Genomic DNA, 18,622 nt, shown 5'->3' with positions numbered 1-18,622 from the left:
GTTCTGTTATTTGTGTTTCCACTTGTAGTCATTAACTCTACGGTATTGTTGCAATATGGATATCAAGGTTTTTAAATAAATAAATATATATATATATATATATAGTGATATTTAACCAGGCCCTTCGGGCTATACCAATGTCAATGACATTATTAATTTAAATATGAATTGTATATTTGCTTATTTGTCATCAACACGATATGTTAGGGTCATCCTCCTGCCCTTATTTTAGTTTTAGACTTTAGACTTTAGACTGTAGGGCTGTATAATATAAAATTGGGGTTTTTTTTGTTTATTTTATTTTTTTACCCTAATCGCCATAAACACATGGCAAAAGACTGCAATAGTACAGATATAAATCCTCAAAAGGACTTTATTTTTTCAGTTACCACTACCTAAAGTCGAACAAAACAGAGCCATAATTTTGTTACGTCTCTTCGTTAGATAGGTGCTCTTTACAAAAATATGTTGTGGCAAAATACAGCAAAAAGTGAGGAAATCGATCGATATGTTGACTCACCCCAAAGGTTTTCAAGAGAATAACAAGCATGAATTTGCTGTAGTTGTGACTCCATACCAAATTTTAGCCTCCCTGGGGAAAACTGTAGCTGCCAAAGGGTGGGGAAAATCTTTTTTGGGAATGACCAACCAACAGAGCGAGCTATGGATGGATGCAGGTTACCTACTTAATCTCATTTAATTTTTCCCCATTGCTTTGATTTAGTTCAAATTTGCACTAATATCTGCCTGACACCTGACAGAAATATGAACACAAAGATTTCTATTTATTATAAAACTGTAGTCTAGAGGCTTTGAAACAGTTTCGGCCATCACATTTGTTAAAAGACTTTGTGTCGTGGAAAGCTTTTGATTACGAGAGATCAATGAAGTGAGAAAGCACCAAATGTCTGTGAGTTTTATTAAAGCAGCTTTTGCAAAAGGGCATCTACACATCAGAGGTCTGATCATGAGAGGCAAAGACAGAATAAATACACCAAGTATTTATACAGTTTTCAGACAACTTGTGGTTGGGGAAAGGTCAAACAAAGGGAATTTGAAACAAAGCGTGCGTCTCGTCTAGCTTAGCACACTGTTTTGTTTTTGTTTTTGTTTTTCAAAAAATCAAGCTTTTTTAAAAAAAACTGCATCAAACCCTATGGAGTGCAGGATTTAAAAAATATTCAAAAATTATGTCTATTCTCTCCATTCACTCTCTATGTGATTTCCTATAACCTAAACGATAAAAACACCATTTCAGCTCCCAAACCTTTTTATTTTTAAATATATGTAATGTTAGTTTGGATTGTTAAAAGTAGTAGGGTCGAATACAGCCCTCTGAAAAAAAAGGCAGGGGTCATGCCCCCTGTGCCCCCCCCCTCGGAAATTACGCCCCTGCAGTCAACCAAAGGTTGTGAATTACTGGATTAGCATAGGGTATCTTTATTTTACAATTAAGATTATCTTGAGTGTTCTATGTTTCACATTTATTAATAATATATATAATAATATATAATATTTTGCATATGAAGTTTTAGCTTCCTAATATTGTGCATGTTGGATCATTGTCACTTATTGGGAAAATTAAACTGAATAAAAACATCATAAATGTTATTACTAACAGCTTTTGCTTTTGTCACTATGACAAGTCAAAATGTCTGCTGTCATTTTCATCTTTAATTCTCTGCACAGCTGAATGCAGTGTCTTTGTAGTTGTCTGTGAAGGTTGAACATTTAACTGTCCATAGGATTGCACAAACTTGCATCACTCTGTGTAAGAAAATGTTTTACATAAAGCTGGTTTATAATTGTGTTTAAAATGTTAAATTAGATTCACGGTATGTCTCTGTTTAAAAAAAAAAAAAAAGGTTACATAAACTGAATTGCACATGAACTTTATTGGATTTGCTCAGGTTTGAACACGAGGGGGAGCCCTCTCCACGTGACATATGTTAGGCTAGCGCCTCACATGGAAAATCCACCCTAAAACTAAATTCAAATTGTGCCATTCCTACCATTAACATTGTCAAAGATTTGTTACAATCCAGGAATTGCTCTATATCATGAGTCCATCATTATTCTGTTGTCAGTGAAACAGCTGCGAATTACCATTTGATTACATCAATAATTAAAGTTTTAAAGGATTGATTTAACTTACTTTCTAGTAAACACAAGGTTTTGCATTTTAGTTTTTTGTTTTATTTACGCTCTTTTTTGTATATTTATTTGGGCTGCTGTATCAATGGTAAAGCAGTTCAGTTTTCCATTCGGCAATTTTGGCACTTAAAGAAACAAATAGTCCAGAATATATCAGTTTATTGTAAATGTATTTTTTTCTTATTCTCTTTTTTATGATTCTTGGGTACTTGTTTTTGATTTTTCATTTATTTCATCATGTTTCTTGTTATGCACTAAAATACTAAGAAAAAATGCTACTTGGTGTGTCAAATACCCCCCAAGCTATATAAAAAAAACTGATTCCTGTTTAAATTGTGTTTTAGGGTGGATTTCCCCTTAAACATCTCAAAGGCAATTCGGCCGAGAGTCTTCTGATCTAGATTACATCATACTCAGGAGTCAAGAATAAACTTAAAACATTAAAATAAAACTGCAAAAGGTTACATCACTTACTGCTGCATTGTGCATGGCCACTGTCGAAGAGCCATGTAGACCTATAGATAGATAGATAGACTGTGTTAATTGGGCAATGCTGATTATTGTCAAACTCTAATATCATTTATGAAAGTTCAGATTTATTGCAAAGAAATTATATTTATATAAATACTCTATAATATATCTTGTGTGTTTAAAGTAATCTGGATTATGTTCTGTAAACAACCTAAAACACATATTTAGCCTATTTATTTCCGTTATAGGCTCCTCACGAGGCAGCCTCTACATAGTATGTGTCACTCTTTCCGAACTCGCTCTCTAAATGCCAGTCATTTGTTTCGGTTGTGACTAATATTCGTCACATGAGCTCAAATCTCTGGTGCTATAACTCCACAGTTTTGTTTGTTCTCCACCTCCTCTGTCTGTCTCTCCGCTCCATCTTTTCACACTGTGTACCGACCCGCTCAAACGTGAAGCGCTTCAGCCAAATTATGCAACATCAGTAACGTGCGGCGGCCTCCCATTGGTTACTCAGCGTTCCATGGAGGGGCGGGGTTAGAATGTATCCTCGGACACGATTGGCCGCGTCTTCGGAGGGGGCGTGCCGTCCGATTTCATTCAGAAATCTAGCCGCGGAGCGTCTCTCCGACATGTGAAGATCCCTCTGTTTATGCTGATGAACACATGTCCCGGCTGCGCCAATGTGAGCGGGCGGAAAACGCTGCAGCCTCGACAAGGGAAGGGGTGTGACTGGTTTTTAACAGACGATCGTGCTTGTAGCGATGTATTTATGTTGACTTATGATACAGTTAATGCTTTAAATTTGAAAAGCAGATATTAAATAGTACTGTAAGACTACCTGCTTACCATGAAAAATGAACTGTACTGCCAAGATACGATATGCAACCTTACACATAAACAGTAGAAAGAGACTTTAAACTGTTTTTCATCCTGTACCTTTTATCAAAGTTGTTTAACTGTAGTATGCATGTAACAGCCTGGAAAAAACACTGTGACCTCGGCAGGAGCAGGGATCTGAATGGATTTGATCAAGCGTGGTTTATGCTCAAAATGTGTTAATGCTTTAAACTATAAAAAATATGCTTTAATTGTATTATTTCTGCTTACCATGAACTCTAAACTGCACTGTTCAGACACTCAGCAATCATACACATAAACAATAGAAAAAAAACAATTATTTAATCTTGTTCCTTTGTTAAAATTGTTAAACTCTAGTATGCAAGTAATGGCTTGCAAAAGTGAGGAGGCAGAAAATGCTGCAGTCTCTGCAGAGGATGGGGTGTGACTGGATTTGAATAGATGTTAATGCTTTCAGTGATCGATGGTAAAAATATGTATCGTATAATATCAGAAATACTTTTAACTGTATTGTATCTGCGTACTGTGAAATATGTGCCATTCGAATATTAGCAACCTGACATATACAATAGAAACTAAGGAGGATATACATTTCACATTGCTCTTTTGTCAACTTTTTTAAAACTGTAGTATGCCAGTAATAGCATGGTTAAAATTCTTGTGTTTGAGAGAAGGTTGGGGAAGGAGAAGTTGGACACAGCAGCAGTAACTGTTTCCCAGCTGTCCTGGTTTCCAGGTGAAACCTGATAGGTCCCCTGGCCTCTGCAACAAGAGTGGGGAGAGACAGTTTACAGTTTAGTCTCTCTTTAGGCCTCTGTCTTTCCTTAGGCGGCTCAGATTTCTGTTGTGGTGTCTCGCTCTGGCCACACCTGCTTGTGCTTTTGGCCTTAGAAGAACTCCAGCGAGCGTTGACTCCCTGAGCATACTTTCTGAATGAGGTTCCAGGCAAATGTGTCCAGGGTAAAGTCATTTCAGGCAAATCAACAATGTGGTATTCACTATGGCCGAATGTAATCAAGCTCAAAAGCCTTGTCCTGACATGAACCATAGGATTGTTTACTTTTGTGCCGGCCCTGCATGTCAACTGAGGACATGAGCCTCAGCTCTGTGTATGCAAATCATTCTCAGCATATTGTGACTTCAGTGGCAAAATATCTGGTTTTATTCCAGATGTATATCACTTCCCTTCTAGCCCGAATAACCCAACAGAGGAAACTGTAATTTTCATATTAGGGACCGCTCTGACGCTTAGCACTTTGACCCACTTCATTGACAAAAACACCACCCGTCAGTTTAGTGCTTTTCACTCCTATTGAATTCTCAAGCATGTCAATAGAAGGGGATGATAATGAGAAGAGGATGGAAAGACACATCAGAAACCAGGTGGGGGTTGGGACCATGGTGAGATGGAAATGATGGGGGTGGTCCTCAACCACCATGAACTCAAAGCAGGTTCACTGGGTTCATGTGCTGCAGAGGAATGCTGTGGGGGATGGAGAGCCTTCTCTGTTGACCTACTCGTTGTTACATATACGCAAACAGAAACCTGTCCCTTGGTTTACCATTACTTAAGGTTAACCTTTATTGTTTTTTTACAATATGAGGGCCGGTGTGCTCACCAGGTGTTGAATGACAGTGTGCGGCTTCAAGGCTCAATGACAGGTATTGTCAGTCAAACGAGGACACTGCTTGTTGTGTATGTGTTGAGGAGAGGGTTCATTGGGTTCATGTGTATGTTGTATGTATAGCGGGGGATGGGCAGTCCCCTTCATCCCTGACTCTGACACACAGGGTGCTTAGAATCATCCACCACTCCTCATGCTTTAACCCGGCATTTCACATCTAAAAATACCAGTAAAGCCAGTATAATTCCTGACCTCTAATAAGAAGAGAGGGAATACCAATACACATAAGTATTGGTCAGAAAATGTGTGTCCTTGTGTGTGTGTGTGTGTGTGTGTGTGTGTGTGTGTGGTCTATACATATAGTGCACTGCATGTGGGGGTCACTGGGTTCACTTTGTTGTAACCTTAAGTAGAGGGGGAGGTTGCTACATAGCCATAAATCATGGACCTGGAAACTGAGTTGCTGCATTGTAGTCAAATCACTGTCACTTCCATTTTGATGCATTAATGATCATATTTTAACAGGAGAGCCACAAAGACACAAAATATAATAAGAATATTGCATTTTTAACAAAATACAACTTATTTTCTTTTTTTTCTTCTTTTAACTCTTATCTTTAGTCACATTTTCCAGTTAAGCAAAGCTTGCATCACTTTTTGACAGGCAATGTTATGTTTGAGAATGTTTACACAAAATATTTGAGTTGCAGAGCCTGTTTGTCAGCTTAACTTACAATACAAACAAATTAAATACAGAAAATCTGCAAGAAATACACAAAACTAAATAAATATGACATGGAGAGTGTGATAATTAAATTAGTCAAAATATCTCAGATAGGTAAAAGATCCAATTTGGAATAATAGGCCAACCCATTTTTTGGCAATGCTGCATTCCCATAGCCGTTAAACATATTATACACTTGGCCTGTTCCTGTAAATGTCACATTTTATAAGTAATGCATAGTCTTATTGATGTCTGTGTCAGCCCTTTGAATAGCCTGAGGAGAGAGGATGGATGCCAGAGGACAAGTTGGATTTCAACATTGGAGGAAAACATATCAAGTTGATGGCATTTGGGTTCTCTGCCAGGAAATTTTGAGCATCAAACACTTCTTTTCCTGCATTTTGCTAAAATATTATAGTGGAAATGTTTTTATTTCAATCTAAATATAAGTCCTCTGCTTTTTATACTGTGAGGGATGGACACACATGTTGTAATTATTGAGAAAAATCCATGTCTATAAATGGAGGTGTATATTGCCATGATTTAGTATGAAAGTTGAATTGTTTGATTAAATCAAATAAGAGGATATAGACATGTGTCAGAAGCCAGCTTGGTCTCTACCTTTAAAGTGTTACTCAAATTAGGATGTACGATCAGGAGGGGACACAACAAGACCACAAAGAGATGCAAATCAAATGCAGAGTATACAAAATAACTACAAAAGGGCAAAACAACCACATAGACATAAAATGACTACAAAGCAAAACAAGTGTGCGTACAAAGGTTTTTTAAAAATGAGAAACTGAGAAAAATAGGCTATAGACTCCTTTCGTGAACAGGGCTCTCCAGCAGAGTCCGCCCCTCTGAGTACGCCTATCTGCTAACTAAACAACAGAAGCAGCATTTAGGCAGCTGAAAATGTTATGATGCTGATTTTTATTGAATTTATCTCTGTCTTATTCAGTCTCTCTTTCAAATTTGGTGCAGACTAATTTGGAATGATATTTGAGTGATGCATGGGCGTAGTCGGACAGTGCAAAAGTAAGATGTTGACGAGTGTTAGTGGAGTTTTGTGCAATAAGAAAGGGGCTAAAAAGACACAGAACAACCAAAAGAGACACAAAATTCCTCCAATGAGACATAAAAAAGAGCAAAGTTTGTATGTCTTCCACATACGTAGGAGCCTGTCACATAATCCACGCTTGGATATAGATGTTGCCTGGCGACTGACTCTGTACACTATAAAATTCATGTATCATCTATTCCACTACAATTTCAAATGATGAGAGTGCTATGGTCTGTGTGGTGAGGTGCAGCTGGATTGTTGCCAGAAATAAGGTCAGCCTTTAAATGATATTTTCTCAAACAGGTTATTGTCAAGAATTGTATCAGTCTGTATGAACAATATAAACAAGTGGCTTATTGAGTAACATTTCATATTTAGCTCTTTGTCAGGGAGCAAGGAGCAATGCAAAAATAACCATTCCCACAAAAATTGCTACAAATGTTGCAATTTCTATTGCAAAAAAAAAAAATTGTAATTTTTTTTGTATGTTGTGCAGCACTAGAGTACATGTTTGCTTTGTTGCTTTTCACCAATGACTTGGAGTATATTGTAATGTAAAAATCACAGTAACTCATTTTACATATTTATACACTTAACTGGCAATTGAGATCAGGTTAAAGAGATTTAAAAATAATCTTCTGTATTTTGTACATACAGAAGCGTAGGTTTTAACACTGGGGAGGACAAATATGACGGGCTTTGGGCAGACAATTTGAGCATCAAACACTCAGTTTTCTGCTTTCTGGTGAATTCTTAACACACCATGCCATTTCTGCATCAATTTATGGTGTTAATATCTTTAATTTGACCAAGATAAAAGTCATGTTTTTGGGAGACAAATACACATTCTAAATTTTGAGCATGTCCCCTGCATCCCAAAAAATATGGACTTTTTTCTCTGAAATATTTGCTTCTTCTCCTCTGATTAGAGGTTCATCATCCTCAACAGCCAGGAAAAAAAGTCATCTGTGTTCTGCTGGTGTCTGTTTAATTCTGAATGCATTTATTTAATTGAACCCAATCAGCAGTGAACTGGGTTGCATAAGGTTTTGGGTGCACACGAGCTGTAGTGTTTTGATACTGAATGTGAGGAGGCGGGGCAACAAATACAGCTCGCATCAGATGCATAGAACATATTGTGCATCTCTCGCGCCGACGCCGTATTGCGCGTGCGTGTGTTTACACCCTCTCGCTGTAGTAGAGCAGCGCTGCCCCGACACCACGCACACGGGCGACACGAGAAGGCAGGACCGTGAGTGCCCGCGTCTCCGTCCAATCAGCGGCGAGTAAAGCAATCACTGGCTGGACACGACAGCCAATCGCGTTCGACTTTGCCGGGCCGGCAGCCAATGGAATACGCGCAAAACGTGGGCACGTGGATCCGCGCACATGTTGACGCTCGTAAACTGCCGAGAGAAAGAGCTAGCAAAGACACAAACCGATGAACGGCCGGCCGGGCGGTGTGTGTGTGAGTGTGTGTCAGAGAGAGACAGCCGAGGCTGGACGCCCCGATGCTGCTCCAGCTCCGGAGTGTGAACTGACGGATCTGTCCGATCAAAGTGGGAGATAAAACCGTCAACGATTCTTTCTGGCAGCTGCTGTTTTTATCTCACATTATAGAAGGTGAGTAGCTCCTCTTAGTTTAACGTTTTTTTGTTGTTTTATGGCTAACGTTACCCGAAGTTGGCAAGCTAGCCTACAGGAATTTCCTGTCCCACTGTATCCTGTATGTACTATTTGTTAATATATCAAAAAGCTTATTTTTTTCTCTCACGTGTCTTTGTTCCATATATATTAATAATAGATCTTTATGTACCATGTCAGCACAGGTTTTAAATTGCCGGTATATTACATCAATAAAACATATATTGCTTTGTATTTCATTTTTACTTTATTGTCATGTCATCCGGGGTTTTTAATGCTTTTTTAAAAATTATATAGCTTAGTTAGAAATGTACGTTTAATTGTGTATAAGAATATATTAGTTACTGTTGTGGGCATCGTGGTGCGCAGACACAGGCAGCCAACACCTGAGACGCAGCCTCATGGTCCATGCCTACCTGTGCAGACTGCACCATCACCTCCACCCCATCCCACCCACTCTACCCCCAGAGCCCCATCTCATCCAGCATGAGCTAAATCACAGTGTGCGTGGGGGGAAAAATGAATTAAAGACCACATTTAATCATAGTGCTCTATTTCCACAATTTGTTTCAGTGCATGTAAACAACGTGCCATTTGGTTTTTAAGATGAAACAGCTTGCCTGAAGCGGTGCCAGCAATCAGAGAGGAATAAAATGTGAATGGTGTTTGTAGTAAAAGCTGATCAGGCTTGTTGAAAATGTGCTCTTCTATATTTGTGAAATTGAGATATTCTGTGGACTCTGGACTTCTAGCTACTTCTCGCCAAACTGAAAAAAAAAAAAAAAAAAAATCAGTATCACTCCTTTGTCTGAGAGTTTAGACTTATATTGATAAACGCTGTGTTGGTGTGTATGTGGCCCCTCTAATTTCCCTTTCCTCTGTGTTGGTGGGATCAGAGACCAGCAGGCGCTTGGAGATTACAGAGAGCAAAAGGGAAGGAAAAAGATGAGACAGAGAGAGGCACATGGCCAGAGATACAGAATGTAAAATGTGAGTGAGGAAGAGGAGGAGGAGGAGGAGGAGGAGGAGGAGGGCTGGTCTGTGGAAGAGGAAAGGAAGAGGAGCACCAGGCTTGTGTGCATAACGAACAGGATGAGAGCAGAGAAGGGAGAGCAGAGAGCGAGATGAGAGGCATACAGAAATACAGCCGTAGAGGAAGAGGTTTGTATGTGTGTGTGAATCTAAGGGGGGATGGAGAGCAAGCCCGAGACAGAGAGGAGGGGCTAGAGAGAGCACCGGAGGCAGTGCAAGAGAGAGAGAGAGAGAGAGAGAGACTGCCTATTCTGATTTCACTACTCTACAAGCTCCCATCCCCCTCACATTTTACTCTCCTCTCCAGTCTCCAATCTCCTCAATGGGAGCCAGACATGCACTACCATTGTGTGCCTACTGCCTACCCCCAGTCCCACTCTGCACCATGTTTAACTAGGGCACTGGTATACCCACCATTTTGAGTAATTGGGGTTATTATTTTTGGTAGCTAGATAGGGAGGAAATGAAAAGCCATCCTTTGCCATGATTTTGTTTACCTGCCTGTCACTCAGGCTTCCCACAGTCATGGAAGACCTGGAAAAGTCATGGAATTCAGCAATCATATTTTTACAAAGTTGTGGAACTAGTAAAAATTATTGAAAGTTTTGGGAAAAATTGTGAAAATTTGCAGTGTATAAGAAACTTAAGTACATTAATTAAACATAACAGTGAATTTATTTATTTTTAAGCACTGTTGGCTTAAGGGGAGGGGCATAGAACATAAATTGCTTTATTTTGTTTTTATTTTCCTGCCAATTTTATATTTTAAAATAAAAACATGTTTTTTATTTTTTGAGTTGTTTTAGTTTTATAGAAAACTTTACACATGTTCTTTAAAGACTTGCGCTGATTTTTCTTTTTTTTTTCTAATTTTTGGTCAAAGTTTATTGAAAACTTTAAAATTTATTTATTGTTTTTTTAAGAAAACGGAGTTTGAGGGCATGTTTTCTTAAAAAAGGAATAGAAAATTCTCCATGAGATTTGTGGGAACCCTGTTCACTTTAGTTGCAACTTGCTAGTTTTGAGTGTTCAGTCCTTTATTTTCTTTCTCAGCACAGTCGACTGTTACAGTAACCCTCTGCTTCCTCCCCAACAGCAATGCAGTCCCAGGGCAGCACTTCCTCTCAGCCCTCCTTCGATTCGCTGAGCTCCAGCGACAGCCTCTTGTTCAGCGACTCAGAGCAAGCAGAAGACGACACAGACGTCTTCTTGACAGACAGCTCGTCCTCTGTCATCATCGGAGGCGTGGGCGGTTCCGTGTCGAATGGAGACAGAGGGTCAGACAGTCCCGGTTCCCAGTGGACGTGTGACGGCTTCACAGACAAAGAGGAAGAGGAAGAGTCATATAGGTCGGAGAGCGCCGGCAAGGCAGCTCACATCAGTTTGGAAGAGACGGATGGTTCAGGCCAGAGCCCAAAATCACAAGGAGACCTGCTGTTTGCCCAAAAGGTAAGGGACTGATGAGAAGACGGACAGAGCGATAGAGAACCTCAGGGATGATGTTTTTCTGTAGGCCAGCCTGAAAACTAACGTCGCCCTGGTTCCCTCATCAATAAGCCTATATGGGATTTTTCCATTGGATTGGTGCAGAAAATAAGCTCTGTGGCAAACAATGGTTACGATACTGATACTTTTTGTTCTTTAACATAATCTTCACACAAGGATGCTACTTTCAGAAGATTTGAAGCTGAAATGCAGTCGCCAAAAGCGTAAAGCTGTTGCTTGGCTGAAACAACCTACACTACAGTCACGTCACCACCGTTACGAGGCCTTAACGCTGCGTTCAGTGCGGTTTGGTGTGATGATGATCTATAGTCTCATTTAGCCACTTGTTAGCAACTGCCTTTTTTAAAAACACATAAAAGCTTTAAAGTTCACAGTAGGGTATTGGTTGATGTGTTTTATGTCGTAGAACAAAACATAGAAGCTTGTGTCAACTACTTATTTTCGACTTTAGCCAAATATCCACAAAAAAAACACTGACTTTGAGACGAGAAAACCAGAGGTGCTGAAATGCTAACTGATTTCCGGGTTTAGGACTCATTACTGAGGTTCTCTACATGTGCAGAGGAAAGCCAAGCAGACTGATTCAGACAGCAGGGCCAAACCCAGTAGTAATCTGTCTTCCTCTCCCCTGCCAGTGTGCTGAGCTGCAGGGTTTTGTCAGGCCTTTGCTGGAGCTGCTGAATGGACTGAAGAGGGGCCGATTCGATCGAGGTAAGCATCCTTACATCACCGCTTTCAGCCGGGCATGTGTGCAGACTGGCAGCCCGAGCTGCGGGTGCTGAACGCAGGTTTATATGATCTGAGGGGCCTCGGTCCGTTTCAGTAGAGAGTGTTCCTCTGTGCAGCAGTGTGTATTGACGCAGCCTATTGATGCGGTCCAAAGTGCAGCGTGTATGAAGCGACAGTCTTGTGTCTGACTCATCAGCTCACAGGAGTGTACTGATATCACAAGTGAAAGTGGTGTGTGTCTGAGTGTGAGTGTCTACACGTGCATGCATATTTTGTGACTAAGGAGTCTTATCGTGCAAATGCTGACTGGGGGATTATGTTTTTTTGATTGACAGGTTTGAGTAGTTTCCAGCAGAGCGTCGCCATGGATCGAATCCAGAGGATTGTGGGGGTTTTACAGAGACCCAACAGCGGGTAAGATGTCGTCCACGCTTTCCCACCATCATTGTTTTAAACTATCTGCCACTCATTCTTATTTTGCCTCTACATCACAAGACATTACATCTTAGGGCTCTAACACACCAAGCCTTTAGGCAGCCTTCGGTCAATTTTGGGCCGTCGGTGGGCGTCTGTCGCCCTAGTTTTTGCAGTATGTCCCGCACTATTTGCACCAGTCGGCCCTTGTCTGCTTTTTTCGTTTGATTCAGCATTTTGAATCAGCGTTAGAGACGTCAGTATATGAAATCCCTCTGATTGGCAGTTTAGCTCAATGCACAAGAAGAAAAACTGAAGAGGAAAGCAAACAAACTAAGTCAAGAGAGCGTTGGATCAAAACAAAGATTTTTTATTAGGTAAGATTTTTTTTGGCCTTCAGCAGATACGGTTTGTAGTTTGTGTTATTATTCCTTAGCGCGCAGTTAATTTCATTTTTTCTTTTCTTTTATCCGGTTGTGTTGTTAACTAACTAACTGCCTAACTAGAATCTTGAATCCATCCTTACAGTCTTCCGGTTTCCCTTTTCAAATGATGAACACAGACTACCACCACCAGCTGGTATGGAGAGTAATTTCGTACTAGAGTGTACGTACTAGTTTTCCTAGTTTTTACTAGTTTTCCATTGACTTTAGTCACTTTTTGGATTAGACACAGGCAATGTGAGGCGAAGCAACAGTCTGCTTTCATCGCCATTAATTCTTTGATGTCGGTTCGGTGTGTCTGGGCCTTTAGTCGGATTATAGCGTGTAAATAATTAGTTAAAACAAGAAAGGACCAATGAGGTAGTCTTCCATTTCAAGCCTCCTCTCCTGTTCCATGTTTTATTGAACAGTCCTCGGGGGAGGTAGAGTTACAGCGTTCACCGGCAGTGCAGAGAAACAGCAAACTCCAGAGGAAGACAGATCTGAGTCTATACGCAGGATCATAAAATGTCCAGATGTTTTCCTCTGCTTTAACACAATAGCATTGCCATGTGCTCCTTACTTTCAATTTATGTCGTCTTTTTTTAACGTCTTTCTTTTTTTTTTTTTTTTGGCAGGGAGAAGTACCTGAACACTCTGCTCCAGGTGGAGATAATGCTGAAGCTTTGGTTTCCTCAGATCTCCACCCAGCCTGTCTCTGCTGCCTCCAGCGTCTCCGCGTCCCCTGCTCGTTCCCTCCAAGACACATCCAGCTCCACCCCGCCGCACAAGCACAGGGATCAGTTACATATTCCCGTCAAGGTGAGAACGCACGCGTTTTTCTGTGGAGCCTACTTGTGCACGCACAAACAACATTCCTCTCTCCTTCACAACACCACAAACTGAATTCTATATTCACGTGCAAATTACTCTCCCTGCTCATTTTCCAGAAGCGCAGACTCAGCTGGACAGGTACAGACTCCCCCACGCCCTCCCCCGTGCTTCTCAAGTGCCCTCGAATCAGCGCGGAGGAGAAGAGGGTGAAGCAAGATTGTGGTGAAAGGGACGGCCCTCCTCCTCCTCCATCACTGGCCCCTGATGCAAACCAAAATTCACCAGATGTGGCCCGCAACAGCCAGCTAAACGAGGACGCAAAGGGAAAGGACAGTGACAGCGAGGAGCTAGGCAGGCAGTCAAAATACAAAGCCGGTCACAGCTCGGAGCCGAGCTTGACGTGGGTCCACGTCGCCCCCATCCTGTCCCCACGAAAGGCCTGTCCCACACACGAGGGCCCGACAGTGGCGGGTAACAATGAAAACCAGCCTGCCGTCCTCCCGCCCAGCAGGAGGGGCAGTCCAGCCACACAAGACAGCTCCATCTCCTCTACCACACCCTACAAGCACCCAAAAAATCTGAAGAAGCCAACCCGGTGCCAAAGCCAGCCTATTGCCGGACAACAGAGCGAGACCACCGAAACATGTCAGGGTCAAACTCCTCCAGTCACGCTTACGCCTTTGCCAGGGGAGTGCCCCGCCCCCTTGGAGACCTGATGCGTTGAGTAAGCAAAGAGCCGGCAGCCTCGCCTTGTTACATCACCGGGCTAAAAGCTGCTAAGTGAGGATGAAGGGAAGAGGCTGAAGGCCTGTGATTATAGATGCGTTAAAGGGAGGAAGAAATGTAGGTGACAAATGACGGATCACACGTAACCCCCTCATCAAAACCACAACTACAGCCAATATTTCAAACAGGACATAACGCGTTAAATCAAATTTATCAGAGCTGATAATCATAAATCTATAATAATCGAAATGTGCACAGAAACGGTTGTGGTGGAGGGGGGGTAGGAAAGAACACCTAAAGCAAGCAAGTAATGATCAAAAGGAGAGATTTTGAAGAATTTGGAGGAGTAAATAATAAGATTTCCTCGGCATGAAAGCAATCACTGTATTCAGAGACGACTGTTTCCACAGACATCTAACTCACGGGACACATTTGATCCGAAATGAGAAAAGTTTGTCTCAGTAATCAAAGCTTCCAGTGTTTATTGTGGTGAGTAACTTCAATCCAGAGTGAGTAACAGGGTGAGCTGAGTGTGAAGCTTATAGCGGTTACATTCACATGTAGATAGAAACGAGACATCTGGCTTGAGGAGGAAATATTGAAAATCTTGTAGCTAGAGACGTGAGAAATACGGTGTACAGAACGCAGCATTATACTGTACGTGTGGTGTCGGACTCAGCGGAGACTGTGGAGAAAACGATGCCATCAACTCACGAATGTAATGCAAGAACTGTTTGGGCACTTGGCATCGAGAGGTCATCACAACGAGAGATCACACGTCAACTTTTCATGTCACGCCGTGGATTTCTGCCCGGTCCTCGACTGCAAACTGACCAGCGATCAGTGAAAATCCCACAAAAGGTTCTTTAAAAAGACCAGCCGGAGGGAAACAAAAACAAGGACCACTCAAAGACATGAGACTCTCGAGTCCCACAGTTAATTTATTCATGTGTTGATCGGACACTGCGTTTATTTATTGTTTGTATTTATTTATTGGGCAGCTGAATATCGCCTGCTGTGCGCTCGCATAGTTTGGCCTACAATTGTTTTTGAGGCGATTGGGAAGATGCTGTTGACAGTTTGTGGTTTTTATTGCTATCATGAGGAAAAAAAAGAAAAACAAAAACGAAGGAAGTGAAATGTCATGATTGGACTATTGGACTACTGTGCCTTTTTTACCAAATAGGATGTGTTCAGAAAAGCATTTGGTGCTTTCAGTGCATTCATACTGCGTTTTGATTGTTTGCTTGGATCTTACAAAACCAGTACACATTCAATCACGAAAAGCTGACAGGTAGTCGTTTTCATCTGGTATCTAAAGTTACACGCAGCATCCAAACCAACAGTAACACCAACTTTCTCTCTACCATAGATAAAGAAACATAGATGCCTCGTTGTCCGCTGAACCACGTCAGTGTTGCTGCCGTTTTGGAGAGGTAAGACTTTCCTGTAAAACAGTGGAGTTGCGGGTTTTCTGGATAAAAGGCACGAAAATGTTTACCTTTTAAAAAAATGTATTTATGATCTACGTTTTGTACCAAAAAATGGTTTTATCATCAGTACAATCTCCATAGTTATCCTAAAAGGCGTGACGCTCAATAGAGGAGTGTGTGTGGCGTACATAAACTGAATCATCATTGGGAATTGTAAAAAAAAATCACTTTTTTTTCTGGCATGAATTTAGCTGCTTCCTTAGTTAACACTTGTGTGTATTTAGGTAATTTTCTCTCCTAGCTAGCGTGCCAGCTAGCTTATGACGGCTGCTAGTTAGCTCATCGACACTGAAACAAGATAGAAACTTCCACTGCTGATTTTAGAAAGGCCACGGCGAGAAAACATGTACTCCGTTTATTTCATAAACGAGCGGAGGAATTCGATGAGAACTGGATACAGCGTTGGAGGCGGGGCCCTGTTCACTTCCTAAAAGTTGCTCATTGGCGCATGAAGCCATAAACATTCAATTTCCATGTGTAAAATTACCCCGATGATCAGCACTGCTTCAACGTCATTTGGCCCGTAGAGAGGGAACTCGAGACTTCTGCTGGCCGAGTTGGCTACTTTCAGTTTAGCGCTCCGTTTACTTGAATCGGCATAAAATTATTTAATCTTGCAGCTTTTCTTGACTCGTCTCTGACAGTGGAAAAACTTTTTTGGGTCCAGCAACACCACGAGATATAACTGAAAACTGTAATTTAATTTTGGTGCCAGGCTGGGTGTATTTCCTGGGAGCCTGATTCTGCACCCAGGCACAATTCTGCTAAAATAAAGGCCGCTAACTTCTGTGCGCTAGCTCTGTTAGCTATTGCCGGCAGTCAGAAACAATAATCTATGATCCACTGTTGGTTTGATAATCTAAAAAAAACAAAAAGATTGTTCTGTTGCCGTGGCCTGTCTAAATTTTGCAGTGTTAAAAGTTACCATATACTATTAGGTTTTGGTGATGAATACACTGTTAGCTGGTTAGCGCTATTTGAAAAGTTGTCTACTTCCACAGTAAATTTTATCATATAGGGAGGTTTCCACAAGGATAATAGGCCAAATGCATGAGAAAGTCCAATTTTGACTTAATTTATAACTTTAACGTTAGAAATTGTGTTCATGTAAGCCTTACACACATTCCTTTCTTAAGCATCCTGCAGCAATTTCAGCCAAAATATTGAGATTCTAATAAAGTTTTTTTGTAAATGTTAACCCATAAATATAAAAACAATTCATAGCAACTATTTGCGAAATACAAACATTATAGTGCTTTTTTTCCCCAGAAAAAACTGTACCTCCTGAATTATTGGGAAGTCTTGCCGTCTCCAGCATGATGGCGGCAGTGCTGATGTATGGCTGTAATGGAGCGACACAGTCAGTGAGGTGTCTTTGTATATATGTCTGTCTACTGCTTAAAAACCGGCGTCCAGCTCTTGTACTCAGACATCTACAGTTGCATAAACTGCCTACATGTCCAACCTTGACACACACCAACAGCAGTGGCTACTATTTGTCATGTAGTATTGAAGTGTAGCCTCCTTTGGAGCTTTTCTTTTGGTTCTGATCAACAGAGGAACAGACTGAGCTGCACTCGTAGCTGGTGCTCTTGAAAACTTGAAAAAAAAGAAAAACTGAGAAAATAGAAATATAAATGTAAGGGAGGAAATCTTTATTTGCACCACCCTCCACTGCTGCTATTCTGATTCCAGTTCTGATGTTTGATAGGACAAATCTGGAAATCTGCTACACAATATTCTCTAAACCAAGGAGGGTTCCAGCGATCAGATTGGATTTACCTATATTGCAAATGTATTGTAAATACTTAGACTAAAAATATTTTTAAATTGCTATGAGCGGTTCGTAAACTATTTACATGAATAGAGGAGGAGGGATATCCACGTACCAGACTCCTCTGAAAAACAAGCACCACGTGTGAACACAGAGCCACTGGCAGCCTCCGTCTTCCTGCCTACGTTTGCGGAGGAAGGAGCGTACAAACCTTCAGTCGCGGACCCAGAGTCAGACCGTCTTACCCGTCTTCAAACGTGACGGCATCATGTACCAGATGCTGACTCGCGATCGGAGTCTGGGGGGCGTCCTCCCCACTCCTGTTTTTATACGGTTATGGTGTGACAGAGAAACCAATTGCACTTATTTTTCATCGTTTATGTCCTTTTTTTTCATGTACTGTATGTTTTCTACTGCAGCGACCACTGCTGTTTGGTCAGAAATAATGTTTTTTTTTTTTTTTTTATTTTAGCTGCCTTTATTTTTCTTCTTAAACTGTAAAAGCTGACTGTAGTTCCCTCCCCGCCACCCCTCCCCTCCCCCACTCTGCTGCATTCGTCTGCCCTTGCCCTCTCTCCTTCATCTCCCTCAATCCCGTTAGTATCTTTTCTTTCTAAACTAAACTCTGTCTTTCTCTCAACCCCAACTTTACATGATAATACTCTTCTGGCTACTTTTTCAATACTGATGAACAGGAAAAAATCTTTTAATAAATGACACATTTTTGAAAGCTGAACTGTCTGTTTTTTTTTATTTTTGTACATTTGTTCATGTGCAAACATTTGTTTTCCTTTTATTTGAAGCGTGACGATGTGAGTGAGATGCGTGTTTTGGAAAGCAGCTCTCACTAAACAGATGTGTGACTCAATGGGGTGCAGATTTACAGACTGTACATTTTGAAGTGTGTGTGTGCGTGTGTGTGTGGGAGGGCGAGGGGGGGTTTGGGTGATGAAGGGAGGGAGAGGGTAGGGAAGAGGAGGGGCAGCCGGGTGTGAGACTACAGCCTCAGTAATCTGACTGGCAGTATCAGAGGGGGGGCTGATCCTCCAACCAGCTGCTTCTATAGAGCAGACACTCTACATGTGTGTTGTTTATTTCATGAGATCATAATAAGCAGAGGCCGGCATCGCTGTGTCTGTCGTTC

General features: G+C 41.2%; 1 protein-coding gene across 2 annotated transcripts in view; it reads left to right on the top strand.

Annotated features, from left to right (window-relative positions):
• The window catches only part of LOC121945936 (uncharacterized), a 73,005-nt gene extending 54,791 nt beyond the window's left edge, over positions 1–18,214 (top strand). The window contains exons 1-6 of one of the 2 annotated variants that reach the window (XM_042490312.2): positions 8,171–8,527; positions 10,677–11,029; positions 11,722–11,797; positions 12,151–12,229; positions 13,290–13,473; positions 13,602–18,214. In XM_042490312.2, coding sequence (XP_042346246.1) covers positions 10,679–11,029; positions 11,722–11,797; positions 12,151–12,229; positions 13,290–13,473; positions 13,602–14,201 — 1,290 coding nt within the window. In that variant the 5' untranslated portion in view covers positions 8,171–8,527; positions 10,677–10,678 and the 3' untranslated portion in view covers positions 14,202–18,214. Of the gene's footprint in view, positions 1–8,170; positions 8,528–10,676; positions 11,030–11,721; positions 11,798–12,150; positions 12,230–13,289; positions 13,474–13,601 lie in introns of those variants that run through there. The other variant, XM_042490313.2, reaches the window with a different exon arrangement.
• The last annotated feature ends 408 nt before the right edge of the window (positions 18,215–18,622 follow it).

The sequence above is a fragment of the Plectropomus leopardus genome, chromosome 11, assembly GCF_026936395.1.
Source record: "Plectropomus leopardus strain MGB_pleo_1.0 chromosome 11, ASM2693639v1, whole genome shotgun sequence".
Lineage (NCBI taxonomy): Eukaryota > Metazoa > Chordata > Actinopteri > Perciformes > Serranidae > Plectropomus > Plectropomus leopardus.
The sequence above is the reverse complement of the archived record's forward strand: the minus strand, read 5'-3'. Positions and strand labels throughout refer to the sequence as shown.